Source organism: Podarcis liolepis, assembly GCF_965112155.1.
Source record: "Podarcis liolepis genome assembly, chromosome: 10".
NCBI lineage: Eukaryota > Metazoa > Chordata > Lepidosauria > Squamata > Lacertidae > Podarcis > Podarcis liolepis.
In genome coordinates, this window is record NC_139562.1 from 33544563 (window position 1) to 33572025 (window position 27463).

At 44.3% G+C, this 27463-nt stretch overlaps 2 protein-coding genes and 1 long non-coding RNA gene across 3 annotated transcripts; 1 reads left to right on the top strand and 2 right to left on the bottom strand.

The window, feature by feature from the left end:
* Window positions 1–99: 99 nt before the first annotated feature.
* LOC310687578 lies at window positions 100–12822 on the top strand. Its single transcript, XR_014516478.1, has 3 exons — window positions 100–285; window positions 11217–11426; window positions 12097–12822. It is a non-coding gene; the product is annotated as an uncharacterized lncRNA (long non-coding RNA).
* APOLD1 (apolipoprotein L domain containing 1) lies at window positions 3933–7850 on the bottom strand. The gene is made up of 2 exons (XM_083462807.1): window positions 7802–7850; window positions 3933–6495 (listed from the first exon to the last, which is right to left on the bottom strand). The coding sequence occupies exons 1-2, from the start codon at window positions 7802–7804 to the stop codon at window positions 5785–5787; spliced, it is 714 nt and encodes a 237-aa protein (XP_083318933.1). The 5' UTR covers window positions 7805–7850; the 3' UTR covers window positions 3933–5784.
* Window positions 9989–26623, bottom strand: LOC310687551 (uncharacterized protein). The gene is made up of 10 exons (XM_083462775.1): window positions 26459–26623; window positions 23527–23812; window positions 22429–22580; window positions 21579–21864; window positions 20307–20458; window positions 17811–18096; window positions 16435–16586; window positions 12076–12117; window positions 11186–11222; window positions 9989–10027 (listed from the first exon to the last, which is right to left on the bottom strand). Exons 1-8 carry the CDS (start codon window positions 26535–26537, stop codon window positions 12077–12079), a joined length of 1434 nt encoding a protein of 477 aa, XP_083318901.1. The 5' UTR covers window positions 26538–26623; the 3' UTR covers window positions 9989–10027; window positions 11186–11222; window position 12076.
* Window positions 26624–27463: the final 840 nt, after the last annotated feature.

The following is a 27463-nucleotide window of genomic DNA, read 5'->3' on the forward strand; positions in this document are numbered from 1 at the left end:
GAGAGTGGAGTTACACGCGACGCCAACTTCCGGTTGCAGTGTAGCCGTCTTCCACTTCAATGGAGAAAATTGTGCCGGAATTTGGAGGCGCTTAACGGGGAAAGAAGCCTGCGCCTTATACCTCGGGTGTTATTTCATGCGGCGAATGTAATTGTTTGGAAGCACTTAAAAACAAAACAAAAACAACACGTCTCTGGTGTAGTGGTGAGAGTGTAGGATCAGCACATAGGAGGAGATCTGAGTTCGAATCCCTACTCGGCCACGAAGTTTGCAGAATGATCTTGGGTAAGTCAACCCATCTCGCAGGGCTGTCGTCATCATGAGTGTACTATGGAGCTGGGACGAGCCACGCATACCCCATTACCCCTCCTCGAGCTTCTCGGGAGAAAAGGGTGTCGATGCAATTAAAAAGAAGTAAATAAAAGCGCAGGTCGTCCACGTGCAAGTCAAGGATGCACGGCGCTTCCATCCATGTGACATGCCGGGAGGAAGGACACTGGCTGGCTGAAGCGCTGTGCAAGCAAAACTGACCTTTGCTGTAGCTTAAAAGTGCATTTTCTATGCGGAATGTTAAGCCAGGGATTCAAACGCACCTTCAGCCTGGTACGTGAACTGCAATTTTAATAGTGGACTGCACTGCAGGGTTGTCAGCCACGTTCCCCACAAACTGCAATATGCGGGTCATATCGGCATTATCGGAATTGGCATTAGCTAAGCAAATTTATAAAACTTTTTTTATAAAATAAGTAAGCACTCTGACGCAAGAACTACGTTAGAAAAGCCACGAGCTCCTTTTTACTACTTTTTGTTAGGATGTGGGCGCGCTGATGCCTAGTCACAGCCAAGTAAACTCCCGGCTTTAGACAGCAGTGCCTTCCTCCCCTGGTGAGATTTAAAAATGGATTCCAATGTAGCGCTCAAAAGTTTATATACAGTACATTAGATAATGAGAGATGTGGTACTCTTCATTCTATTATCTCTGTAGTCCAAAAAGCCGCGAGGGCTGCTGTCCGCGCGGAGGGTTCTGGGACTTGCAGTTCACCTCTGGAGGGCAAGCGAGGTCGGGAACTAACAAGAGGAAAATAGCTGCGGGGATGACGAGTTCGGAAAGAAAAGGGAGCACTTTTGTCGTGTAATAAATAAATGTTAGGAGATCCCGAGGGGTTGGGGGAAGGGAAATAAAATCCATATATTTATTTAACAAAATTTATTCAACAACATATATATCCTGCTTGATAGAACCTCTAAGTGATTTACAATTTAAGTTTGTCTGTTTGTTGAACTTGTTAGTTACTTTATCTTGTTCAGGAAAATCCAAAGCGACTTATAAGCAAACCTAAACATAAAACATAAACTAGTTATGATGTGTTGGGATCTGTAATGGTCCATTGGGGCACCATGATGGGGGGAGTCGAAAAGCAACTATAGTGGTACCTCGGGTTACATACGCTTCAGGTTACAGACTCCGCTAACCCAGAAATAGTACCTCGGGTTAAGAACTTTGCTTCAGGGTGAGAACAGAAATCGTGCTCCAGCGGTGCGGCGGCAGCTGGAGGCCCCATTAGCTAAAGTGGTGCTTCAGGTTAAGAACAATTTCAGGTTAAGAACAGACCTCCAGAACGAATTAAGTTCTTAAACCAAGGTACCACTGTATAGTTCCCTATCTTTTATTATCATAGAAACAACAAAGCTGTTGAAAGCATTTTTTAAAATGAAGTTTTTAGTTACATCTTCTGAAGCTGATGCTGTATTTTAATTGGCTTGCATTTGTTTGTTTTTTAATTTTTTTATTGTTTTCTTAAGTTGCGCAAAAAGAGGCCTCATAGCAGCCTTGTTGGCTAGGCTGAGCAAGGGAGACTGGCTCAAAGTCACGCAGCAAAGTTTTGTGGGTAAGTGGCCCTTTGAACCCAGTCCTCCGAAGTATACTCTTAGCCCTCTAGCCACTGCTGGGTCAGGCTAGCGAAGGACACTAAATCACATAGCTCAGTTTGATGGTTTCTGGATTGTCGAGGAAGCATTCCCTTTGTGCATGCTCATAAGTGCACCTCCCAAGTGTCTTTTTAAAAATGTGGCAGCGATCCTTACTTGTACATGTGTTTTAACAAAATAGCAGGGAGGGGATTAAAAGTCATAAACTGTATGAAAGTCGAGGGTTCTTCACAGACTCACACAGCAACATCTTACCCAGCAACAGCCCTCTGATATCAGATTCAATAAATGAGTCTAAGAGATTTGCCTGCAAATCTTGCAAAAGGAAACTTGTTGAAGGGCTGGTATAAATCCTTATGATTAATAATACCAAATAAAATCAGAAGCAGTTCTTCCTTGGATGTGCCAAACCTAAACCTAGCAGTTGATTGACAGCGATTTTCAGAAAGTCCCAGCAAAGTATCCCCAGGGACTCATTCTGGATACTGAAGGATCTCCAATACCCAAGCGGCATGATTGCAAAAACTCCTGGCTACGTGCGTGAGCACTGTGGAAATGATGACGTCCCTGAGCCCTCAGTTACTGGAGTCCAACTATGCTACATCCTGTCCTTATATAACAATAGGCAATAGGCAGGAAATCTAAACCAGCACTCTGTGTGACAGATAGCATTAGCAAGCCCAGAAGCCCAAAACTCCCTCATGAGAAGAACTTGTAAAGAAGCAGATTGATTCTGCTTTGATTTAAGGAGACGGCCAGTGTGCTTATTTTTGCACCCCTTAATACCTACACAACCTGCATGTTTGAAAATAAATGCATTATTACGAATGCACTTTAACTCTCCATTAACTATATTCAAAGCAGCCTGCCTCCACTAAGGTTGCTGTGGCATTCCCATTGCTTGAATAAGCAGTTTTGTGAGTAAACAATCTATACAAATAGACGCAGACACAAGGTTACTTTGTGCTCATTCATTTAATTTGTATTTTGTATTGGATCAGAGTTAGTTATCTGTGCAAGTTGTTCCTTGGTTTTACAAATACCCAAAATAGCAAGCAGATCCTTTTGGCCATGTCTCTTGTCCCTTCCTCCAAAGAGCAGAAAGTCAAGGATCAGTTTAGAGGAAGCTCACCCCGTACACAAATTCCTTAGGATCCAGTACATTTACGTAAATCTTGTCTCTTGCCCACCATTCCACCTGAGCCTGAGCCACAAGCGAAGAAATAAAGAGCATCAAACAGGTCTTTGAAGTATAGCATAACTGTGTGTAATCTATGGCCTAGTTCTCACCAAGTTGGTAAACCTGCGTCTGAGCTTACATGCATCTTTCAAAGCATCTCCTTATCTTCACAGGCCACCCGTACCATTATGCAGTGTCCTCCCCACTACTCATGTAAAGTTGTTTTGCCCTCGTAAGCAACATACCCACTGCCCAGTTCTACCTCTTCTCTCTTCCAACTTTTCATGGCTGTTTTCCAAGGGATACCATCCCACAGAGGAGAAATGACCGCTGGGAGGAAGGCAGAGAGAGGAAACGCCATAATGTACCTGTAACAGCACAACCAAATGCTTTCATCTGCCCCAGCTGCAATAAAACATGTCTCTCCCACATTGCTCTCTACAGCCACAGCAGGCGCTGTAACTCTCCAATGGTTTGACTGTATCCCCGATGGTGCACTATTCCATTGTCTCTCTAGACAAACTGATGCCAACAAGAACAGCTGTCCCATCTTCTACCTAATTCTTCTGCTTAGTTCTTGCTCATCAGCAGTGTTTTGAAGACACAAAACTGACGTCACAAGTCACTCTCACATCTGCATATATTTACAGACATTTGCATATCATAAGCTCTGTCTTAGAGTAAAAGGTAAAGGGCCCCCTGACCATTAGGTCCAGTCGTGACCGACTCTGGGGTTGCGGCGCTCATCTCGCTTTATTGCCCAAGGGAGCCGGCGTACAGCTTCCGGGTCATGTGGCCAGCATGACTAAGCCGCTTCTGGCAAACCAGAGCTGCGCACGGAAACGCCATTTACCTTCCTGCCGGAGCGGTACCTATTTATCTACTTGCACTTTGACGTGCTTTCGAACTGCTAGGTTGGCAGGAGCAGGGACCGAGCAACGGGAGCTCACCCCGTCACGGGGATTCGAACCGCCGACCTTCTGATCGGCAAGTCCTAGGCTCTGTGGTTTAACCCACAGCACCACCCGCATCCCCTGTCTTAGAGTAGGCATGGGGAAATGTGTCTGTCAGCTTTGGTTTCCCTTGGTTGTTCATTTTTCTAATTGCAAGTTCAGTTCTCCACTTTTCAAATCTGAAAAAAAGGGTGAAGTGACTTTTTTTTAAAAAAAAATCACACGTGAATTGCTAGTCCCATCTGCTCATCTTTCCCAGGTCATTTGATGGTGGGGTCTGTGGGGAACAGACAAGGGGAAGGGAACATCAAACAAGGATATTGTCATGCCTCAGATATAGCAAACTTTGGCTCTGTAGAATGAGCTCTTCCATCTTGTCGTGGCTGTATTATTATTTCTTTAAATAGAAACTTCAAATCCACATTTAAATTACCCAAAACAAATAAATACAAAAATACATCAATACACCATGTCCCTGAGCATGTGGTGTGGGAGGGGGGAGCACCCACTTTAGATAGGTGGTGGTTAAAGCTAGGAATGGCAGCTGTTGCCCACTAGGTTCGTAGGGCAGAAGGAAGGGAGGCCAACCATATTTGAGCCACAGCCAATAGCAGGTGGAGGTACTGATTCTACCTTTGTTCCTGTCCTCCTCCCTGTGAGTTCTACAAGGGCAAAACCAAGAGTGAGGAGAAGGAGGCAGGCAGGCAGCACCCTCCCCCCCCCCTGCCCCCCAGGGCTGGTTTGAAGGAATAAGCACATAGGAATCATGGGGATTCTTTAGCTGCGATTCCTACATTGCAGGGTGTCGGACCAGGTGACCTTCTCTGGGCACCTTCCCGCTCTATGATTCTAAGACTAAAGTTAATGGAGCCTTAATTTGCCTGCCTGTACTGGAAGAATGCATGATAAAGAGCGGGTGAAGTTTGAGCGACAAACCAAAGCCAAACTCATTAAACTCCTGCCGCACTTGCGAGTGCAATTCCCATCCGCTACTAAGAACATCACTGGAAAATATTCAGGTTCATTCAGGCTCTCTGGCCTTTGACGCCCTCATTATCTGCCTCGCAGAGCTTTGGAAACTGCAAGTTCTGGAATCTGCAGCCATTTCCTTCCTAGGCTGGCTCTGGTTCCCTCACGACCACAGTTTTCACCTAGCTCAGCGCTGTGGGAGAAAAATTTAATCAGAGCTTTGGCAAGTGTCCCTGTCTACTTCTCCTGATTACCCTGGGGGGGGGGGGCGGAGAGAGAAAGCATAGCTGTCAATGTTTCCCTTTTTTAAGGGAAATTCCCTTATTCCGAATAGGATTCCTTGCAAGAAAAGGGAAAAGTTGACAGCTATGGGGGAAAGTATACTGGAGTACATGCATGCAGAAGCATTAATTGCATCGAGTTCAGTGTTTTAGCACCAAATGAGAAATGTGGAAGTCTTCCCCAAACCCCCCAAAAAAGCAAGGTATGATGTGCTGTGAGGCAGACCTTGGGATGTGCTGATAGCATAGACCAGCACTTGTGTTGCTACAATTTCTATTTGCTGTGCACAGACATAACATGTGCAATACAGACTGAGCCCCTGAGGGGTGTTGGCTGCAAGTATTGAGAAATGCCTGGAGAAAACTCTGATTTGGCACAATCCTAATAGGAATAACACAGTGTGTTTTAGGTCTTTTAGGCCCCCGTCGTCGTTTTCAGAGGATGTGGGTGATTTTGACCTTGGACATCCTCCTAGAGTGCTATTCTTCTTGTCTTCAGGGGGGATTCTTTCCTGTTCTCCAAAAGTTCGCAGATCTCATCCATGGGCCTTGCACAGGCTTCTAGGCTTTCTGCCAGCTTCTGGACTTTTGCCTTGAGCACAGCATGACTGACTTTGGTCACCTCTTCGTTGTGCTCGGGGACCAGGAAGCTGTGGGAGCCGCAGAACACCAAGAAGCAGATGGAATTGTACAGTGTGACGGAGGCATTTCTCTCAGCCGGCAGTAACCTAGGATCCGTCGGGCCCTGGCTGCGGTGCAAGAATTCCAGGCAGTGCATGATTTCTCTCATCTGAGCATGGCAGCTCACTGCAATCTCCTTGACCTTCCTCACCTCCCTGGAATTAGAGAGGACTAAGGAGAGGTCGGAAGTCACAGTGACAGCCCCTCCTGCAGCCGCCACTCCTAGGCCCACCCCGGAAGCCAAAAGGGATGCCCCTAATGTTGCAGGGCTCAAGGACAGCCCCACGATGGCCACGATGGCTCCTGCGGCACTTAAAGAACTCCCAGTGAAATGGGCGATTAGAGAGCGTCTGTGCAGTTTGTTGATTCTCCGTGAAATCTCCCGGAGACTCCTGATGTGCTCCCGAAGCCTGCTTCTCTGATCCAGCAGTACGACATGGAAGTGATGTGTAGGATCAAAAGTTTGAGGGGGAAAGTTGTCCTCCATAACCTTGATGGGAAGCTGGGGGGAGGGGAGAGAGAAGGGCATTTAGAAAGGTAACAGCACACTCTGGCAGCCAGGCTTGCAGATGCATCTGGGACATTGACACCACCTTTCCCCCTAGTACAGTGGTACCTCAGGTTGAGAACTTAATTCGTTCTAGAGGTCCGTTCTTAACCTGAAACTGTTCTTAGCCTGAGGTACCACTTTAGCTAATGGGGCCGCCTGCTGCAGCTGTGCAATTTCTGTTCTCATCCTGAAGCAAAGTTCTTAACCCAAGGTACTATTTCTGGGTTAGTGGAGTCTGTTAGCTGAAGCATCTGTAACCCGAGGTAACACTGTATAGCTAGATCCTATAAACACCAGCGGTTCCTTTGAGCAGATCCTATCAGACTTTGACTCTAAAGGTAAGGATAAGGATGTCTCTGAATACCACTTGCTGGAGAACAACAGTGAGAGAGCACTATGGCACTCATGTCCCGTTTGTTGACTGTTATGTCTGTCGGAGGCCTGGGCACAACTGCATGTTTTTCTTTATTAATGTCATCATTTCTTTTGAAAAAGGTTTTCCTGGTTGTCACTCTCCTTCAGTGCTTCATATCACACACCAAAGAATTATCTGCCCTCGTTGCTTGTCTTATCAAATGTGCGCTACCAGCCACAGCCCTAATCTAATGTCACCCTGTCACGTTTGACAAGTACTCATGCAGTAGATTGTAGCATGCCGATATAGAGAGCAGGAGGCCCTGGGGCTTATCAAATAAGAAGTGTCTACAGCCCACAGGGAAAAGAAAGGAAGGACACCCAGATAATTCACATACACAATCTATTCTCCAGACAAAAAACATCTCAGAGTGAAACTTCCACAACATAGCCACTCCAAAGCAAGATTCCTGGCACTTACTAGCAAACCCATCTTCTCTAATATCCCATATTCATTTGCTGGACTTATTTACCAAATCTTAAATTTATTTATTTGTAATGCTGTGCAATAACACAAGCTGTCATCTGGAGGTCTCTTCCAAAGTAATAAAAACCTGTCCTTAATACTCTTCCAAACAAGCACTGTGTATCATCTACCTGCTTGTTTTAGCATATCACACATGTTGGAAGTTTCACCAATTAAGTGGTGACCCATAAGAATGATACAAAGTAAAGCAGGATTATAATCATTGACTTTACCTTCTGCTTAAATCAGTGGAATAAGAAATAGGGTCTCTCTTTTTTGGTAAACTCCATTATTTTATAAACTAGCAGAAACCAGGACAAAGCTCTTCTAAATAAATGGCTACAGAGTTTTTGAGGACCAAGGAATAATCCCACCTACCATGGTTTTCGGTTCAATCCAGTGTTCCCAAGAATGACTCTCAGGCTGTTTCTGGACAAGCCAAATTTATACTTACTACAGTCCTATTGCCCCCCTGGGACTGCTTTGCATCACACCAGGAATTTGTCATTTCCTGACATTCCTGCTGCCACCGCCACCCCCCTCCCTGCCCGACTAATTCAGAAGGATGTGACACACTGGAAACTGACTGGGGACAGTGCAGCTTGTATCGTATTCAGGAAACAATCCTTGCAAGTGAACATTATGTGTTCGCTTTTCCCAAAGCACATTTACAAACACACACACACACACACACACACACACACACACACACACACTATTCCTGACTCAAAGGGAATGTAGTCATCTCCCAAAGGGAATACACTACCCTTCCTCTTCTTGAAATAACTGGTGACACTATGCTAGCCAGATGACTGAATCTTCAGAGTCTTATGTGAATGTAGAGAAAATAAGGTATGATCTCAGCCAATCATCACAATTACTTTGGAAATGAAATGTTTTATAGAACTGCTGCTTTCTGACTGTCTGGGATGCACAACGGGCAGGAGAGCAATCCAGCTTTTAAAAGAATAGTGCAAGCAGCTATCGTAGTAGCTACCCTAATGACATCATGGAATTAGCAGGATGCACATGGATAAATGGTTGTGTGGTGGGTGGCCATGGTAGATATTCTCTGGTGGCTGTGCTGACCAGCTACTGACTTGGGGAAGGGCCAGCGCTCAGGATTACAGCACCTACTTTGCACGCGGAAGCTGCTAGGTTCAGTCTCTGGCATCTCTCGGCAGGGCTGAAAGAGACATCTGCTGAAACCCTGGAGAGCCATTGCCTGTGACTGGACAGGACTGAGCAAGATGGCTCAATAGTCTGACCCGAGGTTCACACTGAGAAGCCACTCCACTGCACACCCATATTTTGTTTTTTGCAAGGCCACTGAAATGAGAGGCTTTCCCCCTGCACAGCAGGTAGATGCTCTGCTATGGAGGAAAATGTTCTGGTTTAAAGTCACCCACTACAGTTCTCTGTATACAGATGGGGGCCTCCCATTTAACCCATCATCTCCCCCACAAAGCCAGTGCATGCAAGACAGCCTATGCTCTGCAACGAGCAGAAAGAAAGTGGATGCTTACAAAAGATTGCTTACAAAGCAATATTCCAGATGCAACAGAGCCATCCATATGCAGGAGGAGGACACTCACCTACGATGCTAACTTCAGCTGACAGACTAATCTTATCTACTCTATCCAGGGCATCAGGCAGAGAGGGGTGTTCTACAGCCCAAGATCCTGGAGCTGGTAGGAATTGAACCTGATAAATATATACATTATACACAGACACACAGAGAAAGCTGGCCTTATAGGGAATCCGACCATTGGTCCACCTACCTCAATATTGTCTACACTGACTGAAAGCAACTCTCCGGGGCTCCTGGTGGGAGTTTCTCCCAGCCCTAGCTGGAGGTGCCAGGGATTATACCCAAGACCTTCTGCATGCAAAGCAGAGGCTCTGCTACTAAGCTAAGGCCCTTTTCTTAATAATCAAATGGAACTATATGTAGACAGCTGTCAGATCCAAGTCTTCTGTTTTCTTCTTACAAACAATAGGATCCAATATAAAACAAACAAATGAAAAAATTGAGGCACAACCATATTTAATCTCTGTTAAAATAAGAAGCACTTACATAGTTATTTCTTCTTTATGCATTGCTCCCTTGTACATACAAACATGGAAATGTGAAAATAAATCAGATGATGTTGATCTATAACACGTATAATACATTTTCAGCCTGCAATCTTCTGAAAATAAAAATCAGACAGACAACCTAAATCATGGAGAATAGTAAGATAAAGAGGATTCCTATTAGGAAATGTGCCTAATAGGACAGGGCTGTGGATAGCAGATTTGAGGTGAGCAGACTGTGGTACTGCTCAGGTCTAAATCGAGGGTTCCTTTGTCTCTTGCCAGACATTGAATTTGTTGTAGTACCAACAGGAAAGAAAAGGGATTTCATGTCTGTAACTCTGGAACTAATCTCTTGCAAAGAATAAATGCTGCCAGTACTAGTGTGTGGAATCCAAGACATAATAGCTTTTGTCTGTTTCGCCTGGCGTGCTCTGGTCCATGGGGTCACGAAGAGTCGGACACGACTAAACGACTAAACAACAACAACTGTTTCGTCAGGAAAAGGGAAAGCTGTGCCGAACAGATCTAGAATACAAAAAAAGGCAAAAAGAGCTGATTAAAGAACAGAATCGCAAATCTCAACAAATTCTAGCTGGTCCCTTTTACACTGCTATCCATCAGTACACCTAAACCAATGGAAACTGTTCTGGCAACCATAAACAGCTCTTTTACAACAAATGTAATGGGAATTGGGGTTGCTTGTGCGTAAACCGCAAACTGCTCCAAGCTGGTTATATGGCTAAACCTTTCCCTGGCTGGACAGCCCTTACAATGTGACTGTCTCAGTCACTGGCAGAATCCGTCAGTGGGCGTTTCCTAAATTTCTTCCAACATAAAAGTTCCTTGACTCCAAGTCTCCTCCTAGATTCTCTGCGCGGAAGCCTTCTGCGCAGTGTAGGCATACCAAGCGGAGGTCCTGTGCTCTCCCCGCTGATCTCACTGGAAGAGTCTCGGAGCCTTCCCTCCGCAGTACTCTCAGCCTCCCCTTTCTTCCTGGTGTTAGCTTGATTTCCTTCCCCAGTGGAAGCTCTCTCTCTCTCCTTGCTTGTTCCCTCCCCTGCATCATTAGGGAGCCTTACCTCTCCTCTTGACTCTGATGGCAGTTCCCTGACAAAAAATCTGCTCCCCCCCAACCCTCCCCCCAATGTTTCCAGTAAGAAAAATGAAGTGAAACCATAGTGGAAATGCAGCATAATCCTTTGATGGTGACGCCATATAACCTCTGTGCAAGTTTTGTGAAAACAAATCAGGACGATTGATCAATATACATTTTGTTTGGAAGCGACTGAAGTCAGACCTGCATAGCCTAAAACTTCACTTCCTATAGGTTGGTAGCTGTTCAGCATGTGAAATAATGGTGCCAATTTGAAGCAAGCCTCTCTGCCAAATTTGGGGGATCTGTCTAAGTGGAAGCCCAAAATTTCACCCCAAATTTCACCCCAAATTCAGTCCAATACAGAGTTCAGAACCAGCCTGTGGGAAAATGATTGCTTGTACATAAGAGCAAGAGCAGAGTTCTTATTATCACTCTGCAATAATAAGAACTCTGCTCATGCTCTTATGTACAAGTAATCATTTTCCCACACCAGCCCTTATAAACCTCTGCCAAAAAATAAAATAAAAAAATGAGGTAGGCCTAAGTTTGAGGTTAGTGAATTTGAAGAGAAGTGAAAATGAACTTACTTTGAACTTATATTTCTTCCTTTTCACACAGGATGTCCTGCAGAATTCAAGATGGGGAGAAGATTATATGGGTCTACATCCAAAACAAGAACTGTCCAATTCTGACACACTGAGCTTCCTCAGTTGATGAGGGGAAAGGGTCCTCATCTGCCCACCTCCACCTGTCTCCTTAGAGTGGCTGCTTTCTGGCTATTGGGATGAAAGCCCCTGTTCACTTTTGCAGTTTGTACATTCCAAGTGGGTATGTCTTGACTAGAAGCATCATATTATTGGGTTATTTGCTCCAGATAGCACTGCCATGCCTCATTAATAAATAACAACAACAATAACAACAACATGTATCTGGTGGGAGCAGCAGAAAGGTTTTTATGGGAGGTTTCCTCATCCACTGCGCTTTGTCCTACCCACTAGTGTGCGTGGAATATAGCAGGATGCACACAATAAAAGAGTGTACACACACACACACACACACACACACACACACACACACACACACACAAATCCACTTGTAGCTCTCAGCAGAAAAAAATGATTGGATAACTGTACGCATCTGGAACTTTCATCATCCCTGGTCATTGCCCATATTGGCTGGGAATGGTGGGAGTTGAAGTCCAATAAGATCTGAAGGGCCCCAGGTCACTGCCTTAAAGATTGTGATGGGGGTGAGTGGGATGGAGGGCTGTGCCGTGCAAGATGAAATTAGCACCTTATAGAGGCTTAGGAACAAGAGGGACAAGCGTCCAGTTGCTGGGAATGTTTGGTGAGGTGAAAACGACCAAATTTACCATATTGATTCAAACTAACCAGCTAAATAAATATTGACTGTTCATGTTTAGTGTATAATGTTTTAGGCTTTTGGAGCATGTGTTATCTTAGGATCATTTACCAACCTTATGCTTCTTCCATTCCAGATGCGGTCCCCTCTTCATCTCCTAGACAAAACATATGTTAAATGTCAAAGCAAGACTTCCTATGTGTTTCACTGAGCCATGCGAAATCTTATTAAAAGAAACAAAGCACAGCGGTACTTTGGTTTACAACCATAATCCGTTTTGGAGGTCCGTTTGTAAACCAAAACAGGTTGTAACTCAAGGCGTGCTTTTGCCAATGAGGCCTCCCAAAAAAAATTGTTTGTAATCCAAAAAAAATGGGTTGTAATCCAAAAAAAAGTTGCAAACCGGGACACGCACTTCTAGGTTTGACGTGTTTGTAATCCAAAACGTATGCAAACCAAAGTACCACTGTATACTTGGTTGATAGTGTTCACTGGTATCGCAAACCCCCAAATAGCACAGAACTCGAGAAGAATTTTGTCAATGTCCCACAGGAAAGTCAGTGAATATAGTAGATGTGAACTTTCTAGACCAGAGGTTCCCAAACCTATTTGGCCTACCGCCCCTTTTTCAAGGGGGAGGGGATTCACCCACCCACCCAAGTAACATACACAGCACACTTATTCCCACCGACGGACTTCCCAGCAATGCGCAACACGCTCGCCTGCCAGGACTTGCTTGTCAAGACCTGTTGGAGGACTGGACCACTGATCGGTTATAACTTGTACTTGGTGTGTTTCTTAGTAAAGTAAAATAAAGTTATTATTACAATTTGATGTTACATTGGTAGGCATCATTACACAACAGCTGAAGTATATACAAATAGTTTTTTCAAAACTGGACAAGGAGATGGACTAGGACCTGGGATTAAATACCCATGGGGCTGACCAGAGTGAAGCCTGTTCAGCTTAGTCCAATCAGACCCAGAGGCAGGGCTAGTGCTGCAGCCTGCCTGCCATTTCCCAGTTAGGCTGGCAAGCTGTGGTCCACTTTCAGGGCCTGGGTGAAGCCTTTATAATAATAGACCACACATTGTTTTCCTCTTAATATGTTTTTATTGACTTAGTTTATAGCATAAAGGTAAAGGGACCACTGACCATTAGGTCCAGTCACAGACGATTCTGGGGTTGCGGCGCTCATCTTGCTTTACTGGCCAAGGGAGCCGGTGTAGAGCTTCCAGGTCTTGTGGCCAGCATGACTAAGCCGCTTCTGGCGAACCAGAGCAGCGCATGGAAACGCCGTTTACCTTCCCGCTGGAGCGGTACCTATTTATCTACTTGCACTTTGACGTGCTTTCAAACTGCTAGGTTGGCAGGAGCAGGGACCGAGCAACGGGAGCTCACTCCGTCACAGGGATTCAAACTGCGGACCTTCTGGTCGGCAAGTTCTAGGCTCTGTGGTTTAACCCACAGCGCCACCTGCGTTAATAGCATAGCTGTATCCTGTATTTCCTTACTGGCAATTGTGATAACCTATTGTCTTTTAAATAATGTTACACCTGAATACCATACCCGTCAACAGCCCCATTTTAGGGGAAATGTTCCAGGATCACAGAAGCCAATCCCAGTTTCTGCTTGATTCTGGAATCTCTCTTTTCTTTTCTCATCTTTTTTTATTTTCAATGCATAATCATAACAAAAATTACAAACATTGAATCCAAAATAATACTATACAAACAAAAAAGAATGGAACATACAAAAAAAACAGAAAAAAGCAAAAAAGCAAAGGAAACAAAATAACACTAAACAAAAACGAAAAAGCACACATCTACAGAAAAAAACCATATCATTACGTACATATACACATATTGACTTCCTTTCTTTGTTCTAAGACCTCAGAAATTTTACTCTTACTATATTGTTGTGTCTGGTTAGATTACATCCATCTTTGTACCTTTTTTTTTTTAACACCATTTTTTCCCCTTTAACCCTGTAAAGCATCATTCATTACATACCAATATACGTACTTACTCCAGAACAATGTTTTTTCATATACTCTTTAGCACAACCCCATTCTTTTAATAATTTCTGGTCCGATTGTCCCCTTATGAATGCTGTGAGTCTTGCCAGATTTATGTATTCACAAAATTTAATTTGCCAGTCTTTCATTGATGGAATTTTTCTCCCTTTCCAGTTTTTTACTATAAGCATCCTGGCAGCTGTTGTTGCATAAAGGAATACTTTCCTTTGATTGTCGGGGATATCATTTGTAATTAAACCTAAAAGGAATGCCTCCGGTTTTTTACTGAAAGATATTTTAAACATCTTTTTGAGTTCTTCATAAATTTCATTCCAGAATCGTTTGATAGGTCGGCATTCCCACCACATGTGAAACATTGTTCCTATTTCTTTTTTACATCTCCAACAGGTATTCGATTTTAATTTGTAAATTTTAGCCAGTTTTACCGGAGTTAAGTACCATTGGTACCCCATTTTCATAAAATTTTCTCTTATTGTATAACATGCCGTGAATTTAATATCATATTTCCATAATTTTTCCCATTGGTCCAGCCGAATTACATATCCTATATCACATGCCCATTTGATCATAACTTCTTTTACTTCTTCATCCTTTAATTCCCATTCTAATAATAAATTATACATTTTGGATATATTCTTTTTTGAGTTTTGTAATAATACATTTTGTAATTTTGAGTCTTCTTTTTCAAATCCTATTATTTTTTCCTGATTAAATATATGTGCAATTTGGTGATATTGTAACCATGTAGTACAGTATTGGGTCACCTCTTCATATGGTCTCAGTTTTAATTGGCCCTGTTCTTCCTTTAGGAGCTGCTGGTATGTCGCCATTCTTCCTATAGTATTTTTCTTTTTAACCGATATAACTTCTAACGGGGAGACCCACCATGGGGTTTTCGGTTCTAACAACCTTCTATGTCTCACCTAGACCTTGTATAATGCATTTCTAATTATGTGGCTTAGAAATTCTTTATGTACTGCCACTTTGTTATAAATTAGATAGGCGTGCCAACCATATCTGTTGTTCCATCCCTCCAAGTCCAAAATGTCACTGTTATCCAATTTGATTCAATCCTTGATCCAAGTAAAGCATGCCGCATCGTAGTATAGTCTCAGGTCTGGGAGTCCGAAACCTTCCCGCTGTTTTATGTCAGTTAATAATTTATGTTTGATCCGTGGCTTTTTGCCTTGCCATATAAACTTTGTTAGGTCCGTTTTCCATTTTTTAAAACAATCATCTTTACCTATTATGGGAATCATTTGAAAAAGGAACAGGAGTTTTGGTAAAATATTCATTTTAATAGCCGAAATTCTACCCCAGAGTGTTAAATTCAATCTTGTCCAAAATTCCATTTCTCTTTTTGTTTCTTCCCAATTTTTTTTATAATTATCTTCAAACAAATTTATATTTTTCATTGTTATTTGTATTCCTAAATATTTCACTTTTTTTACAATTTGTAATCCAAATTTTTCTACCAGTTCCCTTTTCTCTTGATCTCCCATGTTTTTTACCATTAGTTTTGTTTTTTCTTTATTCAAAGCAAAACCTGAGACCCTTCCAAAGTTTCCCATTTTCTCTAGAGCCTTTGCTATGCTTTCCTTAGGATTTTCCACCATTAAGACTAAATCATCTGCAAATGCTCTTATTTTGTATATTTTCTCTCCTAGGGAATCTCTCTTTTCTTCGTCCGGCATTCTAGTGCGAGTCCTGCCACAGCAGCAGACCAAAGGACTCTCAGCTCGTGAGCAGGATTGCACCAGAGTGTCAAAGGTCCAGCACTCTGGCACAGCCCTCTAATGAACCCAGGGTGCCAATGCTGTGCTCTCACCATGCTTTTTTAGGGGTGAGAGTGTGGGACAGCTCATGTCACTCAGCCAGCAGCAACGCATGTCCCAATTTCAGGTATGATAATGATGGATGGTATACTGTGTACTTAACCTGATTTATCATTTAAATACAAAGAAACAAAATAGTTGAATCTCGCTTCTGATTTAACTGTCATGGCTTCCTCCAAAGAATTCTGGGAAATTATCCTTTAATGAAAGATTCTCTCATTTAACACTACAGTTCCCAGGGTTCCCTGACATGGCAGAATCATAACAATTGGGAGGAACAAAATCTCAGCAGTGGGTGAATCCCCTACAAGTGAGGAAGGGGAGGGAAGGAGAGCCTGGGTGTAATCAGGGGAAACTGTTATTTCAGTTGCAGGCTTAGTAGCAGCAGAGCATGGAAAGTAAGAGTTTATGCCTGTATACTATACCCGTCAACTGCCCCATTTAAGCTGGACATTCCAGAATCACAGAAGCCAATCCTAAACTAAAGATCCCAGGATTCATGGGGGAAAGTCATGCATTTAAATGTGCTTTAAATACAGGGTGTGTCCACAGCCTCAGTCTCTTTGTACACAAATAGATGACAATATTTTTTTCTACTTACCAGGGGTCTCTATCTTACATCCAAACACCTGGACTTCACAAAGCGTGAGGTATTCTTTCCTAGGTAGGGTAACAGTCACATACCGCCCTTTTGATGCTTCACAGTTAAAACTGCCTGTTTCCCCAGCACCCAAAGAACCTATTGTAGCACATCTAGAAAAGAACCAAATCATATATTATTATTATTATTATTATTATTATTATTATTATTATTATAAAAAATAGCATTAAACAGTAATGGAAGAATTTTTTTCAGCAACCTGAACTCACATGAAAAAGTAAGAAAAGAAACGCTCTGTCACAAGAGACTAGGGCCCTGCGGGACTTGACATCTTTCCGCAGGGCCTGCAAGACAGAGCTGTTCCATCAGGCCTTTGGTCAGGGCGCAGCCTGACTCCCTCCTCTGGCAACCTGCACAGAAGTTTGCTTAACGGTTGCCATAAAGTTGATTTAAATTAATTTTTATAATGAAATTTTTTTTAGACTGTTGGATTTTTTGATTGCTTGATTATTTGATTGTTGTTAGCCGCCCTGAGCCCGGCTTTGGCTGGGGAGGGCGGGATATAAATAAAATTTATTATTATTATTATTATTATTATTATTATTATTAAAGCAAATATTTGCTATGTTTTTAGAAATCAAATTGCTAGGGATATGTCTGGAACATTTGCACTCCATTGTCCTCCCTGTACCATAATCCTGTAAAGCCGGGATGCCAGAAAATGTTCACAAACTAGAAGTGGAAATGGCCAGTGTTGACAAATTCACCCCATGAGAGGAACAGAAATTGATCCAGTGGATATGATCAGTATTTGCTGATCAATCCAAAACCAGTATGTAATTGACTACATCATGTTCCCCGATTTGCATTGCATTTCCATTCCAATGAAATCATAGAATCATAGAACAGCAGAGTTTGAAAGGACCACAAGGGTCATCTAGTCCAACCCCCTGCAATTTAGGAATCTTGAACCCATGACCCTGAGATTAAAAGTCTCGTGTACTACTGTCGGAGCTATGCTGCCATGGCATAACAGGACAATGTAACCTGCCTAATATACATACTAAATTACATAACTTAGGTAGTTTTGCCACAGCAGACAGCAAGACAAAATAAGTTAGCTTTCACCAGAAAGCAAACTGCTGTGAAATGGAAACAGTCCTGCATGTGGCGAAAACAGGGCAGAACAGAAAAGCGTACCTCATGACATCTCTATATGTAAGGAAAGGATGGGGAACCCATGGCCCTCCAGATATTGTTGGCCTCCACCTCCCACCTTCTTGAACTCAAGATGATGGGAGTGGTACTCCAATAACACCTGAGGGGCCGCAGCTTCCCCTTCCCTGGCTACAAAGCATCCGATCCATATACAATACCTAGGATTTGTGGTGCCTCCTCTCTCTGCAGAGTCCCCAACTCGGATTTCAGCCCCATTAAGACGCTGAGCACAGCAGTCTTTCCGGTTGGTGATGGTGACACGGAGTACATGATACTGTGCCTTCAAGTCTACCATCCACCATGGATTATTTTCAGAATTTGTGTGGGTGCAGGATCTCTGTTTAAAATTACTGGATGTGGACCCGTCAATGGCATTTCCAGCGGCTCCTAGCGAGCTGTAGGTACTGGATTGTGAAGCCTCTCCGGCGAGGGCCACATTGGTGTCTGAAAGAAAGAAAGGGGAAAGTTTCCATCTTGTTGCTGTTGTGCATCAACCACTGAACAGCAAGGTAGGAAAAACTAAGAGAGCTGAATTAATTCTTAATTAATGCTCTCCCCATGCTCTCAGCACGTGCCTAAAAACATGTGAGATCCCAATCGTATGCGAGGTCCTAGAGCCCAAAAGTGTGCATCTCAGTTTTCAGCCTCAACATGTTGGAGGGTATGGTATTTGTCTGGTGCTGAAACAAAATCTCAGCTGTGGGTGAATCCCCTACAAGTGAGGAAGGGGAGGGAAGGAGAGCCTGGGTGTAATCAGGGGAAACTGTTATTTCAGTTGCAGGCTTAGTAGCAGCAGAGCATGGAAAGTAAGAGTTTATGCCTGTATACTATACCCGTCAACTGCCCCATTTAAGCTGGACATTCCAGAATCACAGAAGCCAATCCTGGCTTCCGTTTGATTGCCGGATCTCTCCATTTTTGGTCCAGCGCTCTGGAGCGAGTCCTCATGCCACAGTACCAGACCAAAAGACTCTCACTTTGGTGCTTGTGAGCATGGTGACCTCAGAGTGCCAAGGTCCAGCACTAGGTCACCATCCTGCAGAGCCCATCGCCCAGCCCTTCCTGGCTCGCTTTTATGAGCCAGGATGGACAAGGAGACAGGTGGTCAGTTTCACTTGTCCGAGCAGCCTGTCCGCATCCTCGGAGGTAACAGATTGGAATTGATCCTATACAACTTGACTAGACAAGACTCTAGCACTCTTCTGCCCCAGCCCTGCTCCCAGGGTGGAAGGTGGAGTCTACCTCCTTCCAACTCTGCAAACTCTGCAGACTTTATCTGCAAAATTTTTTGCAAAATCATTGCAGGAGATCTTGGGGTCCTTACCAGGCCCCAACGGCAAAGGTGGTTCCGTTAGATTGCAAACCACCTGAAAGAGTCTCCTGCTGCTGTCTTCTGCAGATGAAAGGTCCTCTACGATGTCACTATTGCCACTTGGTAGGCTCAACGTTCAGCTCTAACCCATGTCTGGTCTAATTCAAAATGAGATTTCCACCACTGGCACTCTAGCCATTTCAGCGATTGTTTCATCGCCCTCAACTCTGGGGAAACCATGGGGCTGTCCAGGCTCCATGCAATCAGAGAGGGTGCTTCAGAGCCAGACACTCAATAGCCCTGGTTAAGTCCACATTCCAGCAGGCCACCAGGGAATCAGCTGAAAAACCATCAATACGGAATAAAACATTCCCTACCACTCTCTGGAAACCATTTGGATCCATTAAGTGGTGGGGACGGACCATACAAATTGGCCCCACCTCCCTGCAAATGGGAAGGGTCGTGGAGAAGTCCAGGTGCACCAGAAAGTGATCCGACCATGGAACTTCTTTTGTTTCACTTTTCCTTAGTGTCAGATCACCCACATTCATAAAGGTGAACACTAGGTCTAAGGCATGTCCACGACTATGAGTTGGGTCAAACTTATTCAGGGACAGCTCCAGAGAGGTCATACTATGCATGAAGTTCTGAGGGGCCCCTTGTAAGAGCGTGTCAGCATGGATGTTAAAATCCCCTAGGACAACCAAACTAGGTGTCCCTAGGAGAACATCTGCCACGACCTGAAGCAGCTTGGATAGGGAATCCTTGGTGCGGCGGGGAGGTCAGTACACCAAAAGGAATCCTGTACTGCTCCTATCGCCCACCTTCCAGAACATGCACTCAGACAACTGGGTCTTCCCAATAGGACGCCTGGTGGAAGCTAATGACTTTCTAAATATCACTGCAGCACCCACCCACCCATATGTCCTGGGTTGCTGTGCGTAAGAGAAACCTGGTGGACAAGCAGCAGCAAGGACAGGCCCATCTGCTTCATCGAACCACATGCCAGGTCAAGTCCCCCATCCACGACCAAGTCATGGGTGACAGCCGTCTTGTGAATCATTTACCTGGCATGTGGGTCTCCCTTGTTGATTCCAGTATCCTTCTGGTCTAGACTAGACGCGGAGGCAGGGATAGACTTGAAACAATGACTAAACGTGCCTCCTCGGTAATGACATGGTCTGGTCTTAGCACAATTCCTCCTCCTACCTGTGATCCCTGAGAATGGGTGTCCCCGTGCATCCCCCCCCCCTCCGTGGAACGGGCCCCAACCATTCTGTTGGTGTGTCCACAGTCTCAGTCTCTTTGCACACAAATAGATGACAATATCTTTTCTACGTACCAGGGGACTCTATCTTCCGTCCAAACACCTGGACTTCACAAAGCGTGAGGTATTCTTTCCTAGGTAGGGTAACAGTCACATACCGCCCTTTTGATGCTTCACAGTTAAAGCTGCCTGTTTTCCCAGCACCCAAAGAACTTATTGTAGCACATCTAGAAAAGAACCAAATCATATATTATTATTATTATAATCATTATTATTTAAATAGCATTAAACAGTAATGGAAGAATTTTTTTCAGTAACCTGAACTCACATGAAAAAGTCAGAAAAGAAAGCAAATCTTTACTATGTTCTGGGAAATCAAATTGCTAGGGATCTGTCTGGAACATTTGCACTCCATTGTCCTCCCTGTGCCATAATCCTGTAAAGCAGGGATGCCAGAAAATGTTGACAAACTAGAATTGGAAATGGCCAGTGTTGACAAATTCACCCCATGAGAGGAACAGAAATTGATCCAGTGGATATGATCAGTATTTCCTGATCAGTCCAAAACCAGTATGTAATTGACTACATCATGTTCCCCGATTTGCATTGCATTTCCATTCCAATGAAATCATAGAATCATAGAACAGCAGAGTTTGAAAGGACCACAAGGGTCATCTAGTCCAACCCCCTGCAATTTAGGAATCTTGAACCCATGACCCTGAGATTAAAAGTCTTGTGTACTACTGTCGGAGCTATGCTGGCATGGCATAACAGGACAATGTAACCTGCCTAATATACATACAGTGGTACCTCGGGTTAAGTGCTTAATTCATTCCGGAGGTCCATTCTTAACCTGAAACTGTTCTTAACCTGAAGCACCACTTTAGCTAGTGGGGCCTCCCGCTGCCATTGCACGGTTTCTGTTCTCATCCTGAAGGAAAGTTCTTAACCCGATGTACTATTTCTGGGTTAGCGGAGTTTGTAACCTGAAGCGTATGTAACCTGAAGCGTATGTAACCTGAGGTACCACTGTACTAAATTACATAACTTATGTAGTTTTGCCACAGCAGACAGCAAGACAAAATAAGTTAGCTTTCGGCAGGAAGCAAACTGCTGTGGAATGGAAACAGTCCTGCATGTGGCGAAAACAGGGCAGAACAGAAAAGCGTACCTCATGACATCTCTATATGTAAGGAAAGGATGGGGAACCCATGGCCCTCCAGATATTGTTGGCCTCCACCTCCCACCTGCTTGAACTCAAGATGATGGGAGTGGTACTCCAATAACACCTGAGGGGCCGCAGCTTCCCCTTCCCTGGCTACAAAGCATCCGATCCATATACAATACCTAGGATTTGTGGTGCCTCCTCTCTCTGCAGAGTCCCCAATTCGGATTTCAGCCCCGTTAAGACGCTGAGCACAGCAGTCTTTCCGATTGGTGATGGTGACATGGAGTACTTGATATTGTGCCTTCAAGTCTACCATCCACCAAGCATTCCTTTCAGAATCTGTGTGGGTGCAGGATCCCTGGTTAAAATCACTGGCTGTGGACCCGTCAATGGCATTTCCAGCGGCTCCTAGCGGGTGGATGTTGCTGGATTGTGAAGCCTCTCCGGCAAGGGCCACATTGGTGTCTGAAAGAAAGAAAGGGGAAAGGTTCCATTTTGTTGCTGTTGTGCATCAACCACTGAACTGCAAGGTAGGAAAAACTAAGAGAGCTGAATTAATTCTTAAATAATGCTCTCGCCATGCTCTCAGCAGGTGCCTAAAAACATGTGAGATCCCAATCGTATGCGAGGTCCTAGGGCTCAAAAATGTGCATCCCAGTTTTCAGTCTCAACATGTTGGAGGGTACGGTATTTGTCTGGTGCTGAAACAAAATCTCAGCAGTGGGTGAATCCCCTACAAGTGAGGAAGGCGAGGGAAGGAGAGCCTGGGTATAATCAGGGGAAACTGTTATTTCAGTTGCAGGCTTGGTAGCAGCAGAGCATGGAAAGTAAGAGTTTATGCCTGTATACTATACCCGTCAACTGCCCCATTTAAGCTGGACATTCCAGAATCACAGAAGCCAATCCTAAACTAAAGATCCCAGGATTCTTGGGGGAAAGTCATGCATTTAAATGTGCTTTAAATACAGGGTGTGTCCACAGCCTCAGTCTCTTTGCGCACAAATAGATTACAATATCTTTTCTACGTACCAGGGGACTCTATCTTACATCCAAACACCTGGACTTCACAAAGCGTGAGGTATTCTTTCCCAGGTAGGGTAACTGTCACAAACTGGCCCTTCGATGATTCACAGTAAAAAGTTTCTGTTTCCCCAGCACCCAAAGAACTTATTGTAGCACATCTAGAAAAGAAACGAAATCATTAAAAAAAAATATGAATAGCATTAAACAATAATGGAAGATTTTTTTTCAGCAAAAAACCCCACATAGAATCAGAGAACAGTAGAGTTGGAGAGGACTATAATGGTCACCTAGCCCAAACATCTGCAAATTAGGAATATTTTGTCCAGTGTGGGTCTTGAACTCATGACCTGGAGATTTAAAGTCTCATGCTCTACTGTCAGAGCTATGCTTGCGTGGCATAACAGAACAATGCAACCTACGTAATTTACATACTGAATTATATAAATTACATAAGTTATGTAGTTGTTAGGAGTCCAGGTTCCCGGCTTGATAACACAGTAAGTGCAAGTAATTAAAAAGGAGGATTTATTGCAAAAAAACCCAAGCAATCTATTTCCGGACTGTCTGTCTGACCGGCTGTCTCTGACTTTCCACGCCTGTTTGGGCTTCCGGGGAGTTTTGGCTGTGTTCCAGCCTGCTCTCCGTTCCTTCCTTATCAGCCAGCCAGCCAAGATCAGGGGGACTTGATGCTGGCAGCTGCGGGCTCTCCTATGGCAGCATGAAAGCCCAGCCCCCCTGTCCAGACTGCATTCTGCAGCCAGCTGCAAGATTACACTTGGAGCTGGTGTGTTCATGACAGAAGTTTTGCCACAGTGGAAAGCAAAACATAATAACATAGCTTTTGGCAGACAGTGAACTGCAACAGACAATGAACTGCATGTGACGAAAACAGGGCAGAACAGAAAATCATACCTCACAACTTCTCTACATGAAAGGAAGATATAGGAAAGCCATGGCCCTCCAAATATTGTTGGACTCCAACTGCCACCTGCTTGAACCAACATAGACAATGGATCAAGATGATGGGAGTGGTACTCCAATAACACCTGGGGGGCCTCAGCTTCCCCTTCCCTGGCTACAAAGCATCCGATCCATATACAGTACCTAGGATTTGTGGTGCCTCCTCTCTCTGCGGAGTCCCCAACTCGGATTTCAGCCCCATTAAGACGCTGAGCACAGCAGTCTTTCCGATTGGTGATGGTGACACGGAGTACTTGATATTGTGCCTTCAAGTCTACCATCCACCATGGATTCCTTTCAGAATCTGTGTGGGTGCAGGATCCCTGGTTAAAATCACTGGCTGTGGACCCGTCAATGGCATTTCCAGCGGCTCCTAGCGGGTGGATGTTGCTGGATTGGGAAGCCTCTCCGGCAAGGGCCACATTGGTGTCTGAAAGAAAGAAAGGGGAAAGGTTCCATTTTGTTGCTGATGTGCTTCAACCACTGAACTGCAAGGTAGGAAAAACTAAGAGAGCTGAATCAATTCTTTTTTTAAAAAATAATAATATTTTTTATTGGCTTTACAAAAGTTTTTATAGACAATACAGACAAATAAAGAAACAAACAAACAAGTATAATTTCGTATCCTTTTTTCATAAACCTCGCTTCTCGGACTCCCCCAAACCTCCCCTTTCTACATCCCAATTTCCAAAATTGTTTCAGCAAATCCTAACACTTATTTTTACCAAATTTGTTCCTTGTTTATTCTTTTCTTTTACTTAATCTTTGCCGCTGTAGTCCCCCTTTTTTTCTAGAACTTCAACATTTTAGCATTCATCAATTTGATAATGTTTCTTAAGATAAATTTTAAATTTTTTCCAATCTTCATCCGCCGTCTCTTTCCCCTGGTCGCGGATTCTCCCAGTCATTTCAGCCAGTCCCATATAGTCTATCACCTTCATCTGCCATTCTTCCAGAGTGGGTAGATCTTGAGTCTTCCAATGCTTTGCGATGAGAATTCTTGCTGCTGTAGTAGCATACATAAAAAAAGTTCTGTCTTTCTTTGACACCAATTGGCCGACAATGCTAGAACCTCCAAACAAGCTCGAGCTTAATCAATTCTTAACCCATTCGCATAAATTCTAACCGATCCACACCAGTTTTTTCCGCAGTTGCCTGGCATAAGTAGACACAGGTCCAGGCAGGGCTTTATTTTGCCCCATTGCTTTAGTGGGAAAACTCACTGTTTACCTCTAAATCAAAACAAAAGTCAAATGGGTTTCCTGCGGTGGGACCACACCCACCCACCCCACTCACTTGCACTCATGCCTACAAATCACATAACTCTGCCTAGAAATCGTGGCACAAACAGAAGTGACATAGGCACCGACTCCATGGGGCTTGAGGGGGCCCGAGCCCCCTCAAAAATTCATTTGGGGGGGCTCCGCCCCCCCAATAATCTCCGGCGCCCCTCCAGCAGAGCGCCATCGCCGCCCCTCCCCCAGCCCAAAATGCACAGGGTCGGGCTGCATGCCTCCTGCCCTCCCTCCCTCCCGAGCAAAAGCTCCACCCAATTTCCTTCGGAGCTGATTAATAGGCGCAGCACACTCTCCCCTATTCGCTCATGAGGAGGCGGTGCCACTTTATTTGCATATTCATGAGCTTATTTATTATTCATGAGCTTTCCCGCCCCCCCCCCCAATATTTTTTATAAGTCCGCGTCCCTGAGAAGTGAGGATGGGTCCTCGTTCTTTGTTAGGAAACCTTCCAGTGCAAAATAAAACCAGAAGTGTAATGAAGCTGGCTAAACCTATGTCATATTCTACTTGCGGTTACTGCAACAAACAGCACAAAAGGCGCGCACTCCAACCAAACAAAAAGATTAGCATCACCTCCAAGTGTCCCTGTTTTTCGGGGACAGTTCTGGAATTACAAAAGCCATGCTAGCTGGGGATCTGATCCCTGAATGTCCCCAATTCCTCGTCAGGGCTACCGCTGCTGAGCTTGGAGAGGAGCACGAGCTGGAGGTTGTTCAGAGCAGTGGCAGTAGTGGCAGTGGCAGCTCTGCAGGAACATCCTGGTGCCTCGCCAGGGACTCTGTGTGGCTGCTGCTGCTGGCCTTTTCTCTTGGACAGTTTGCAGCAGTTGCAGGAGAGTGGGTCAGGAGGAGGAGAGGCTGCTGCCACCCTAAAATCCAGCTTCATGTACCGAGTTGGCTATCAGGACCATTCAAGGAGGAATGAAAGGGGGAGTGGAGCAGGGTGCAAGGAGTCTCGATTTTTAAGATGCTTTGTGCATCCACGTCTAACATTGCCCCTTTCTAAAAGTTATTAATTGGTATGTGTTTTTCTTTTTGTAAATCTTCCAAAGATTGAAATAAGATAACATTGGAATTAGAGGGTTTCCCTAGGGGGTAGAGGAATGGGGTCAATTGTTAGGGGGACTGAGAAATGTTCCTGTTTTCATTTGAGGAATGTTGAAGGGTATGGGTTAGTTGTGCCTAAGACTGCATTCTTGTACTCACTTACCTGGAGTAAATCTTGAACTCAATGAGCTTTACTTCAGTGACACTAAAAGCCCATTGAAACCAAAGGAAAAGTTAGTTGTGACTAATGCAACCTCCATTGTCATTAAACTAACCCCTGAGCAAACATGGTTAGAATCTCCCCCTGAGTCCTATTAAATTCAGTGCAGCTTACTCTGAGGTAAAGAGGTTAGGAGTGCTGCCATTAGTTCCCATAATTATGAATTGTTGCTGAAAAGCTGTAACCCATATTCAAACGAGCCTGGGTGACAAAAGCTGGCGGGCAACAGTAGTTCCCAAAGAAGAGGGCACATTGAGTGCTTTGGGAATTTGTCTTGAGCCTGATTAACTACTGTTAAGAAATATTTCTTAACCAAAACAGAGGCCCAGATCTAAAGGCAGGCACTCATATAGGAAGCCCTACTGACAGGAAAGCAATAAGTCACAATTAACTTGTCATATTCTTTCCCAGTGGGAATTAAGCCAGCCTTCTATGGGTTTGCACCAGTGAATATTGGGGGGGGGGGGAGGAAAACTAGGGGGAGAAATGACACCCAATTGTTGGTAACGCACCTTCCAATGCAGGCCGTGTAGGCAGGATGGTCAAGAGCATCAGCAAAAGGCAGCATCTCACAGTCCTTCCTCGAAGCATCGTGTCCTTTTGGGGCAAGACTCAGGAGACAAGACTTACAGAGAGAGAGAAGCGCTCTTGGCTTGAGTGCCCCCAACAGAGTGGGAAGGGGGTTATTAAACTGCCCGGGATGCTGCTCTCCTCCAATCAGAAAACTGTTCCTAACAAAGACCACTCAAAGTTTCCTTTCAATTTTGTGGTCAAAGCAAATATTTGACCTCTTGCCAGTTATTACAACATGAGGAGATTTGGTTGATAAGGGGCAGGGTCTGAGGTAAATGAGACAAAATAGCAGAAAGAATACATGAACCATGGTCTTAAATGAAAATAAATAGGAGTTTGGTTATTTCTTTCAAAGCAAAGTTGTTGTTGTTTAGTCATTTAGTCGTGTCTGACTCTTCGTGACCCCATGGACCAGAGCACTCCAGGCACTCCTATCTTCCACTGCCTCCCGCAGTTTGGTCAAACCCATGGGTAGCTTCGAGAACACTGTCCAACCATGGATCACTGCCTTGCTGTGGTGAAGGGGCTTGAATAACTCAGAGAAGCTATGAGCTATGCCGTGCAGGGCCACCCAAGATGGACAAGTCATAGTGGAGAGTTTTGACCAAACGTGATCCACCTGGAGCAGGAACCGGCAAGCCACTCCAGTATCCCTGCCAAGAAAACTCCATGGACAAAGACAAAAGACAAAGCAAAGTTACACAAACACTATATCGCACCACAAGAAGATCCCTCCAGCTCCAAACCTATATAAAGCTGTGTCATGTGAAGCATCTAACAGCTGTTCTGGGTTTAGCTATCTCGATCATATCACACCAATTCTTGACTGTCAATGATGATTGCCGGTCTGTTTCAGTACCCAATTCAAAGTGCTGTTTTTAACCTTTAAATCCATTAGCAGCCTTTGGGGCAGATTACCTAAGAAGGATCGCATGCTTTCCCAA